This window comes from Nansenia antarctica, assembly GCF_963989245.1.
Source record: "Nansenia antarctica genome assembly, chromosome: 9".
Taxonomy (NCBI): domain Eukaryota; kingdom Metazoa; phylum Chordata; class Actinopteri; order Argentiniformes; family Microstomatidae; genus Nansenia; species Nansenia antarctica.
In genome coordinates this window covers 19,669,062-19,681,007 of record NC_137679.1, presented here as the reverse complement: position 1 = coordinate 19,681,007, position 11,946 = coordinate 19,669,062, and the positions used below count along the sequence as shown (strand labels likewise).

The following is an 11,946-nucleotide window of genomic DNA, read 5'->3' as shown; positions in this document are numbered from 1 at the left end:
TGGCAGTCTAGCTAAATGTATCAGAAGCTGAACCAAGAGGAGTCCTGATTTTTTTAATGCTCTTGATCCGATAGTGTTACAATGTCACAATGAGTAAGAGGTTATCACAAGAGAAAACATCCTCACTATTAACAAGACACAACTTTTATTCAATAAATAATTTACAGTATAAACAGGTGTTGTGTGGCACCGCTTTTGTCCTACATACAAACACAGTTTGATCTTTCTGTTTTTATTCCATATTTTCTACCAGTACAAGTCTGACAACCTCTATTCACAATCAAGTTCAAACCAAGTAAGAGCTAAGTGAAAAGAAAACATAAAGTGCTTCAAAATCAAAAACATGAACACCAAAAAACCAATACTTTCCTGTATTCCCTTTTTAGATATGACTGGATGTAATCCAGATTACTGTAACTACCGTACTATGGCCCAGAGCAAGCAGAATGCTCTGAACCTAATGTCATTGATAGATGAGGACTGGGCAATGATCCTTATGCTTTGGAATATGCAGTTTTGTGATGTTCACATTTTTACAAAAATCTTTTTAAATAAAAAGATCACATTCACCAAACCCTTTCTCATATACAAAACTGTAGTGATAAATTCAACACAACAGATAAAGTACAATATTTCACCAACTCAACAGCTCACAAACATATATACAATCTCACATTACACATGTAGAACCATATATCAAACTCACAATACAAATTACATCTATAAACACAAGATTCAATGTTACAATCATTTTAGTTCATTTGATAATCTTTTTGCCAGACTACAAACAAACTGCACCAGTACATGCTCCAATAGCAGTAGTTAGGCCTGCCAAATACTTCAGTGTAGGGATATATTACCTTAAATCTTTGCCCCAGAAGTAATATTTATGGTACTGAGCAGAGTCCTTATTAAGCTGTAGAAATAGATGAGTGCGAAGGGACTACTAAGATAAAAACATAAATATTCTAGCAGGATGAAATAGTTCAAATAGAAACCCTGCTAAGTAAAGGGGTTCTGCAAATTGGCTGGCAATGTTATATCCTTCCAGGTTTCTGCCTTTTCTGTTCCAGAAACAAAGAAGCATTAGAAGTACTAGTACTTTGTTAACCTAGCCTCAGCCTCCTCGCAGGCTTCCTAGTTAATTAAATTATTGTTGAGCACAAACAATGTGATGGTGAAACTACTATACGGACAAAGGGGTGCTGTCACTGTGGTAATGCCAAAGGGGAAAATACCTGAACAGAAAGTGGCAGCTTCTTTGCCATTCTGCTCTGAAGAAGTCCACAAGTTAGCACCTTCCCAGCATAATACACAATCAGAAGTCCAAATACTTAAAGTGAATCACAAAAGTCCACACAGAGAGAGAGAGAGAGAGAGAGAGAGAGAGAGAGAGAGAGAGAGAGAGAGAGAGAGAGAGAGAGAGAGAGAGAGAGAGAGAGAGAGAGAGAGTGAGAGCAAGGAGAAAATTCAGCTGTTGGGAAATTGTTGGCACCAGGGCATGTTCGTTGGCAAAAGGTTTAAGCCGTAAATTCACAGGTCTACAGACAGATGCAAGCCATACGTTCCCTACAGCATAGCCATGTCAACACCCCTTTTGTAAGCATGACCAACAGAGTAGTTTGGGTGAGTACACCTCTATCTAGCTAAATGAACAGATAGTATCTTCACCTTTACAGCCTAGATGTAGACTGGTATAAAAAACATTCACCAAGGACCTGTAGACATCCCTTTTTAGCCATGATGCAGAGTGAAAGTTGGTTGGTTGATCAGTAAACTAATACATGAGACGTACTCTGTAAACGTTATTGTTTTTTTTTCTGCATTCTGTGTGCCCTTAAGTTTGTTTTTCTTATAAGCATTAAGGGCTGTTTTTCTTATAAGCATTTACATTCTTAAATGCAGAAATACATTTATCATAATAAGCACTTTCTATGATTAAAATACCACTATTTGGAGTGGAGTGGGACTCTTTTTTGACACTATGATTGACAGATGAAAGGAGTGAAATATTAGTTTTAGCTTTTTTTTCTTTTTTTTATATCTGCCAGTTCACTTAAGAGCAACCACTTGGCAGGCAGAGGGTGTTCCAACTGACCCTAGACCACCATGTCGGTTCTGTATTGGAACCTTGGGTGCAATATAAAGACATTAGGAAATATTTCTCCTAAGGAAAGTTTCTTGCACTTCTGAGGAAAACACACACATAGACACACACACAACTAAGCATATTCTGGCACACACAATTAAACACAGAGGTGGACATACGCAAGTGCGCGCGCACACATGCACACGCGCACACGTGCACACGTGCGCACACAGGCACACGCGCACACACACACACACACACGCACACACACACACACACACACACACACACGTCTTACAAAGGTCCTGACAATGTGACCTATTAATCTCCACAGCAGACAACTAGACTCGCTGCTCTGACATCCTTTTGGCCGAGTGCTTCCTCCAAAAAGGCTTTCCCAAAGCTGGAAGCTCATCAAACAGGGAGCTCCTTCTAGCCAGAGGTTAACAAAAGCCTCTGTCATGTCCACTAGCCCAGCCCCATGAGCCACAGAGAGCTACACTGGCTTGGCACCAATGAGAGGAGGAGATCAGCAAACTCTTCTTTCTACAAGAGATCATCTCGTCCTGCTTCCCATAGGCATGCAGCCCCAGTGGGAATGTGGGATTTAATCCCAGCTGGATATCCAAGGCTCTGGGGCTGCTGGGCTCTCTCACCACTGTTCTCTTCATCAAAGGGACCAGTCCTTAAACCAGCTGAATACACGCAATGATAGGTGGGAGCACGGAGAGAGCTCACCTCTTCACTAAATGGAATTCAACACATGAAGACAACACAAAAATGAGACCATGTGCTGGGATGAGTTTGATTGCACATGGGGTACTCTGTCCCTTCAGAGGCATAGACCAGGCAGAGCCCTGCTGGCTAGCCGGGTCACCACCTCCCCGAGGACAGCAGTGGAGTGAGCAGACTTGACGTACGACACAGCGAGAGCACTGTTTCACACCCACTGACAGCTATCATTATGATTACGAAGTTGGCAGCGGACTATAGATGAACAAAGCAACACTCGATCCACAATAAGACGGCGAGACAGTTGACGAGGGCTAACGAGAACAAATCGGGCCCCCGTGGCGCCGAGTTGCCAAACGCATCCCTTTCGAAAATGTGATATTTGTCCTTGTTCGAATGGAGCATTTTCACGTCCTCGAAGGCGTAGAAGGCAGCCATGGTGAAATTGATGTCCCCAGAGGATAGCAGGTCAAACACGCAGGAATGGAAGTAAAGGTCCTCTACCGGGAGACGCTCTTTGCATTTGGCCATGGCGGACTGGTAGGTAAAGCCGTAGGCCGTGGTGACCGTCCTGCCCCTGACTGGGGTGTGGCCCTCAGCTGCACGGGCCCGGAAGGTTCTGAAGTCGATGCGCTGGTTGGCGGGGCAGCCGTGCAGGCAGAGATACAGGTCCTGGTTGTCACGGTCTTCCACAGAGTTTACAACTTCCTCTGGCATCCGCACAGCAAAGGTCAGGTAGCGGCCCACCTGCCGGACCACTATGGTCGTGCCGATGTAGCGCGCCTGGATCTCTACATGCTGCCCTGCCACCTTCTCCACGATGCGCAACGTGTTGGCCCCGTGGCGATCCCCGCCGTTCTTTGAGCCATCAGCAAACGCCGCGGGCAGCTCGTCTGTCTCTGCGTGATACATCTTCTGGTCCACACACTCCTGGAAGTTCTTGAAGATGATTGTCAGCTTTACAGGGGGGGGGGGAGAGAGAGAGACGATTAAAAGAGATGATGAAGATAAGCAGTCAGCAACAGGACATGTCTCAAGTATATTAATACAATTTCAATATATAATGGTTATAGCCTGAAAACAGAAGGTAGGCATGAAAGTGCAAATGAATGAAGTCACTGAACATAAACCGGGAACAAATGAAGCATGCAAAATAAGACAAAATATGTTATCTTAAATATCAGCAGTATGGAACCTCTACTGTGGACCAAGGATGGTGGTAGTCCTACACACATGACTGAGGGTAGTCTTTGTGCTTTGGCATTAAGAACGCCACTAGTTTGTGTAATGTAGACCCATCTACCCCACCACGCCACTAAAGTGTCACATTTCAGCTATGCTCAACATGGGGGAGGCCAAAGTAAACGCCCTCAGAAAACACGGGTCTAGGCCATGTTAAATCAGGCTTCAGTTTGCAGACACAAAGACGATCCATTCATAGTGCTGAAAAACCTGCCTGTGAACCCCAGAACTGTGCTCCGGGGAGTGGCATTGGGCCAGGAGGGGAGAGCGTGCTCTGTGGCTAATTAACTAAGGCTGGTCACTTCTCCGCTTGCATGGTTTCATTAGGACGCCAGTGAGCCGTTGTCACAGCGGTGACCCCGGGACAACCGAGGGGCTGTGATCTCAGAACAGAGTGGACAGAGTGCAGGGGGAGGGGGAGGGGGAACACCAAAAATGGAGCACCAAAAATGCCCTCTTATTACTCAAATCATCTGCCTGCCATCCCAGCCCACTCCCCAATATTCAACAGTCTTGTGTTTGACTCAACACCGTTCCCGTCCCACAGAAGACCCCCCCCCCGTTGTTCAGAAGACAACTTTTGAAGTCCATTTCCATGACATTTTTGGAGTTCATTGTTGAGGCTTGAAATTCTCCAGTGAATGTAAAAATGATGCAGAAGGAAACAAACAAACGTCTCATCAACCTATCCCCAGGCAGATCTATGTACTGCAGTAGGAGCCCATAGAAAGTGGCGCTGCAGCAATGCCGATCACCAACCAGGGCAGTTTTGTTTGTACAGGTGGTATAGGCTGCTGCCTTGTTTTCCCTTTGTCCAGACTGAATAACTTAAAAAGCTGTCTCATTTGCTTCCAAGTAGAGCTGTGTAAAAAAGAAACATGACCTTAAAAAAACCTGAATGCTAAATAGTACATCATTAGTAGATCTTGATGATGGAAAATTGGTCTCTCTCTTTATGTGATTGAGGACAAAGTCCTCTTGTAATTCTCTGTATACCCTGCAACCATGATACTCTGCAAGGAGGTCTATGGCCACATAGCCCTGACTGCCAAAACGTAACCAAATGGACTAGACAGAATATAAGCGAATTTGCAGACTACAAATGCTCCTGCTTCTTTGTTTCACCTTAAGTTCTACTGAAAGCCATTTCAGGGGCAGTCCTCCAGGCTGTCCAATGTACCGTGAAACAAAACAATGATAATTTATGAGGTATGAGGGCCAACTAATGTGGAGAAAATATCTGCAGTTTCCTGCATGGCTTGAGCACTTAGTTAAAACAACAGTTTCTAACTCAGATACACACAATGGTATGGAATGGACGGCTACACATAAAGTGGGCCTAACATTAGTCTTGGCTGTCCTCAAAATAAAACTAAATAAAAAAAGAAATGAGAGGACTGGAGCCGCCTGGTAATGTTTGATGTTATACTGCTGTTATAATACTGGCATATCATTTGTAAAGCTTATCAAGATCTCAACAATTGTTCTGTGTATTGCCTCTTCAACTGCTATGGCACCGGTCCAAACATTAACCAGAGTCGGCTCTTACTAGTCTGACCACAAGAATAAGGAACAGGCAGTGTAACATATGAAATGACAGAAATATCTTAATGTAAGAGCATTAAGAACATTAATCACCGGTTTAACTTTAGTCCAATCGTATTCAGTTCACTTATAATCTAAACAACCAGCCAATATATTTTCCTATTCTCTGAGGAAAAAAAAGGTTAAATGAAAAGCGAGTAGACACTTTGGTCAGAGGGAACATACAAGCATACCCCTATATTCTATTTGTCACAATAGAACCTTTATGAACCCATATTGCTTCAAGAGAGAAGGTTTGTATTTAAACAAATCATCCACAATCTAAAGCTTTACCACTGACTTGAAATGACTCAATGAAATCTAGAATATGAAATATATCCATAGTCTAAGATAACAGCTCTTGACACCCGATTTACGAGAAGTTATGATCAAATAACATACTTTAGTAAATATCTCAAAGTCAGTGCAATAAAATTATGAATATGACTCAATAGAGAGATGTATAGAGGCCCTTCTCACCTTGGTGGTGGCTGTAGCAGAGGAGCCAGGCACGACAGGGGTGTTGGTCACCTGGACAGACAGGTATTTGTTGTGTATGAGAGGCCAGGCTCCCTCCACTTTGCAGGTCTGAAAGTCATCACTGAAGGTACGGAGGTGCGGGTCTCCAAAGAAGCCACAGTGAGTGTAGTTGGGTGGAGATGCGTGACGGGGAAGGCTGCGCTCATAGTGGCACACCTCTGGGCCATCAGAGCGCTCCTGGCTGTCGGGCTGGAGCTGTGGCGGCGGCGGGGGGGGTGGCGTGCGGTCCCGGGGTGTGGTTGTAGGCCCTTCCTTGGAGCAGTTGTGTTGGCTCATGAGGTCCTCTATGCCATGTTGGGCTGAGTGGTAGGCCAGGTCGCCCCTGCAGGTGCGTGCAGTCCTGCGTACACAGTTGTTGTATGCTCGCAGTGCTGTACAGAACTCCTCCTCTGGGCCAGAGCTTGAGGTGGAGGCCCAAAACTCAGAGTTACACTTGAGGATCTTGCACTGCAGACTCACTGTGGAGAAGAGACCACATTAGAATAACAGGCAAAATGGTGTCTAAACTAATCATATCTGTCCTTCTACAGTATATTGGGGTATAAGCGTCTACTAAGCAGTAGAGACTTGTTTTTGTTAAAAAAAAACAAAATAATAACCTATGCAAGAAAAAATACAGTGTTTTGAGATTCCTACATAATACATAATCCAGAAATGTTAAGTCTTGCAGCATTGTTTTAGTGCCTTGAGACAAATTGAGCATTTATTTCCATTAAATAACTGAGTTCAACAGCAACCAAAGCAACCAAAATTCCACCAAGAATGTGGTTCCAAGAGGTTGCAGTACGCCAACTCCATCATGTGTATGCACACTTCATTAAAATCTATTCTGCTCTGAGATTTCATGACACTGGATGAATACAGCCTCAGTTTTACAGAGCACATGGAACACATACGGGAGATTTACTGTACACAAAGGATTCAGTGAACCGGCATAAGTTCACACAACCAAATATGGCCATATGTTTTTCTAATGCCTATGTAGTAACATGGTAATAACCAAATCATTTAGTAAATGTTTTTAACTTCACAGTCAGTGGTGGAGTGTTTTTAGTTTGCGTGAAACTAAAAGTGAAATCAGGACATAGGCCTAATTATGGTTAACACCAATATAAGCATGAGAAGAAGCTAATGAGAGGGGTCAATGACATAGATTCAAACCTAATGTTTACCTAATGTTTGTATTTATACCCTCCTGTTTCATAGCTAAATAGCCAGAGAGGACACTTAAAAAGCACACCAGGGGTGTCAGAGACCTCCCCTTTAAATCATTCCTGAAAGAATCCAGCTCTTGTTGAGGGGGGTCAAAGTTTGTATGAGCGAATATAGGAGGGGGTAGTCTTACGGTCCTGAATGAAGACAATGTAATTTGCCATTGAGAAGAGACCAGCAGTCATAAATTAGCCCTGTGTAAAGGGATTAGGTTGAGTTTCATCAGCAGTGGGTTTGTGGTGGGGGGGAGCTTGCAGCCCTGACGGCTCCCTTAAAAGGAACAGGATCTCCAGAAAGAGACTGGCTTCAGGACCAGAGGGCGGAACAGAAGAGAGGTCTCACCATTCCACAGGTCAAACTGGATATAAGATATCCACCTGTTCAATGCACAAGGCTGTAATCAAAGAGTAACGTAATTTCCAATAGGCATTCCCCAGGACTTAAATTACATGACCTGAAATAAAAGTTGCTCTCTGGTGGGATGGCATGGGGGGTATAGGAAACAATAAATGTGGGCCTAATTCAGAGCAAATACTAGTTGAACCCTTAACCTTAACCGCCTTTCATACACTGTGCCTCCATATGTTAATGGCAATTCTTCTTTAATTGATCTCTTTCTTAACATCATGCCACTGACACATTTAATTTGCATGATAGTCATGTGTTTTGCTGTTCAGAATGTAGGTTAATAGCTGAAGCAGATGTTAAGGAATAACCTGAAAGGATTTAATTGAAATGGATAACACATAAATCCACGTAACACCACAACAAGCTACATTCAACATTGCATTGCATATGGCTTGGATACCTTTTGCAGAGCATCATGCAAGTGAAAAGCTCCCCCAAACATTTTATTGACTTCAAGTCAACAATTTGAAGTCACACTTTCAGTTGAATAATTGCCTACTGATGACTACCATAACCATTCCTTCCAACCCCCACACACTACTCCCGCCTACCAGCAACAAAAGGTATTTAACACCCATCTGATATGGCAGTAAACTAATCTTAATCTTGAATAAACGTCAACAACTATGCATTATCACTTCTTGTTGGGCGGTAAGTGGATTGAAAGAGAAACCGATGAGGGTCAGCAAATGTGCAAATTGAGTTAGTATGAGTTGGTCCTTGAGATATGTCTGAATATATCTATAAGCTATATCAATAAAGGGGGAGAATTTACCAGACGATTGTCAACAATGTTATCTTAACTTGATGCTGGGTCGAATGCATGGTTAGATTGTTGTTCATTGTTCTTTCAACATGTTTAGATGTGAAGACTACAATTACACTATATGCATCTTTCATGGCATTACATGTTTATGTCCGACATAACACGGGTAGATTCACGAAAAAAAAAAGTAAACAAGTTGGCCTTAAGTAGGAGAAACTTGAGAGAAGGTGAATTAATCCGCGCGTCGACAATGCCCACCCTCCCCCAAACACAACACGACCACGGGGCTCAGAGCCCAACATGAGCCGAGCTGAGTAGTAGAATGGTTGAATGGAGGAGAGGAAAACCACTCAGATGTTATGCTATAGCCTATTAAATCAACAGTAATGACGAAGTAAAAAGAATAAGCCCCTACAAAGCAGCAGTTTGCACGATACCAAAACCCTAAAGTGTGTTTTCACCGAAACACCATTCCACAGGTCTATCTGGGACACTTCAGATGGAATTCTCGAATGTTTCACATACTTTCACAGACTTCATGTTTCTGTCTTGCTCAAAAAAATCGATATATAAGAATAAAACCATGAGCGGATTTATGTAGAACCTTGCAAAAAGCCTGCAGTCAAAACCAACAATATATCGTGAGTTTAGAATTATAAGGTTCTATCTCCGTTTAGGGGCGTTCAGAGATATTGAGCGTCAACGTTTTTACATTCCATTATGTTTTGTGAGATGGAACCTTTGTATTTTATGAATTACTAACTCAAAAATGTCAACATTTTAAAAAATAACACCACACAGGCATTAATAAACACCGAATGGATCAGATTATGTAAAAAAAAACTCGATTTTGACAAAAATGGAGATAGAACCTTATAATTCTAACGTCACGATATAGATGAGAACTTCTTGCAGCTGTACTGGATGGTAAACATGGCATTTAGTAACAATGTGTCAAGTAAATGAACTAGTTCAGACCAATCCTGCTGCATTGCCATCAGTGTGGAACAGTCAGTCGAGTGTAAACACAAGGTTGTGAATAACAATCATGATATGGATTCCCGAATAAATAAATAAATCTTACCAGAGGGAAAGAGGGAAAGAAACACAACGAGGAGCTTGCCGACTTCCAGCGCCGAAGGTCCTGCTCCTTTCCCCATAACCATCCATCCAGCTCGGGGTCGCGCTTCTCTCCTCTCCCTGGTCAAATCAAGGCGTAGGAGAGATAAAAATTTGCAGATTATCTTGAATCATTACTCCTTGTTTCAACTACGCGAAATATAAAAATCTACGGTCTGGTCTGGAGCTCGGAATGTAGTCATGTCCTAAAAAAAAAGGAGGCTTGTTTCGAAGTCCCGAGGTTACTTCGGCTTTCCTACTTAGGCACTTGGAATTCCTCAGCAAACAGTGAAAAGTGGCAATCGATCTTCCATGTAGGGAGTGTCGGGGAGAAGGTGCAGTGGGGGGGCCGAAGGCTGGGACGGCGTCTCCTCATTGGTCCAGTCAGCCGTGTACGGCTGACTGGACCAATGAGGAGACGCCGTCCCAGCCTTCGGCCCCTTCCCAGTTTCAAATTACACCTCAATGTGCAGACTTGTTCATCGTAGAAGTCACGTTGAGCGACATTATAATAACCTAAAACTGTTTTACTGCAACATTATGGGACGACTAAACATTACTGCGCAAAAGATAGCCTTCAATGTCTCGAGAACAAGAATAGGCCTATGATATGTAGGCGTGTAAATAGTGTATAACATTTGTCTTGTGTCAACAACACACTGTCTCCCTCGAGTTTGTATCTGCTTATTAGGAAATAGGCTACCTGTATAACAGCTATACATACCCATGACTCAATGGCTGATATCTGATTATGTTAATATGGTGACGATTGTTCTATAGCCTTTATTTGCCAATATTTCAACTGACTCGCATGGATGAATGGTAGGCCTAGCCTCTAATCTCAGGATTAATATGAGATGATAGCATAATGTGCATGACATTAGTTTCATGGAAGGGTAGACTGATTTCTAATCCATTCTCCAGACAAATGGTTAATACATAGTCATAAGACACTCATATCAACAGAGAACGAATGTGTTTTTAGTGTGTAAAATAAACCCTGTCTTATATATTTCAGTGGTTTAATGCTCTCTGAATGACATTTTCATGACACACTGGTAGATATCAGATTATCCAAATACCAAAACAATTTATTGTTGTTTGAATTGGCAAAAACATTAAGTTGGCTACTTATTTCAGTAACATGAGACCTCTTCAGAAAATTGTGACAGCAAGAGAACCTATTGAGACATTTATCTCTAAGGGTCTTTAAGGCTATATTTCGGACCAGAATATTGTTAAGACCATTCAATACCAGGATCCTGAATTAAATATATTGTGTGTTTAATTTGCTGTTGTAGCCTATAGCCTATAGGCTACTAATTGCAGTCTGACTAATTTCTACAAATCTTCAGAATCAGCCACCTGTTGAATCACTTACAACACCAATTACGTTCTAGATGCTGCCCTGATACACTGAAGAAAGTTGGGTTAAGAGGGTGCCATTCATAATCATTTGACTTAATCTAGCTATGCTTTCTGTATGTAAAAAATGTTGATCTCTGGGTCAAATACTGTAAAATGTAAAATACTTTAAAATAGCCTATCTGAACTGCACTTGATTTAGTTCGCACCAATGGAATAGTCCCAAAATGGCAAACTCAAATAAGACTAATTTAGAGTATTTGACCGAGGTTTTGATAGATCACACTGTTTGTCCGGCAATAAAGGTGGCTGTCAGATTTATACCATCTAGGCTACGTAATGGATTTGATGCATCACTGCACCTCAATGAGACCCGATAACAAACCACGCCTTGACACATGTAGGCATTTTCATAGTCGCCCACATGACATGAAAATATACTTTATATGTATAGCGTACATGTGCGTTCCCACTGCCAACCGTTTTCATATTTTGGGGAGATAGCTCATCAGACCATTTTTACGCCGGTCATCGGATTTTTTCCGCTTTTCCAACAGATGGCGCTTCTATCAACTCTGAAACCTCACATCATGACAAACGCACATGGCATTAGAATGGTTCTAGGGACAAGTTGATCATTAGATATGCAAGTTGTGCACTGACCTATTCATTGCCTCTGTTGAAATTACAGTGTTACAACAGTCGACCATCAATATTGGGTCCTCCTAATTCCCCATGTCCTTTACCTCACAGTAATGCTGTAGCCTGTCTTTCAATACATATAATAATGTATGTATTCATTGGCTATAGGCCTACTAATATGTCTTTCTGTTTAAAGTTGCTATTGAGTGTTAGACCTTATTAGAGTAATTTGCATGATGAGGATTTG

The 11,946-nt window shown here is 42.2% G+C and overlaps 1 protein-coding gene across 1 annotated transcript; it reads right to left on the bottom strand.

Moving 5' to 3' along the window:
* Window positions 1-3,076: 3,076 nt before the first annotated feature.
* On the bottom strand, window positions 3,077-10,068 carry rgma (repulsive guidance molecule BMP co-receptor a; the record flags this gene model as incomplete). The annotated part of the gene is made up of 4 exons (XM_080539602.1): window positions 3,077-3,778; window positions 6,128-6,645; window positions 9,658-9,773; window positions 9,953-10,068. 4 exons carry the CDS (start codon window positions 10,066-10,068, stop codon window positions 3,077-3,079), a joined length of 1,452 nt encoding a protein of 483 aa, XP_080395728.1.
* Window positions 10,069-11,946: the final 1,878 nt, after the last annotated feature.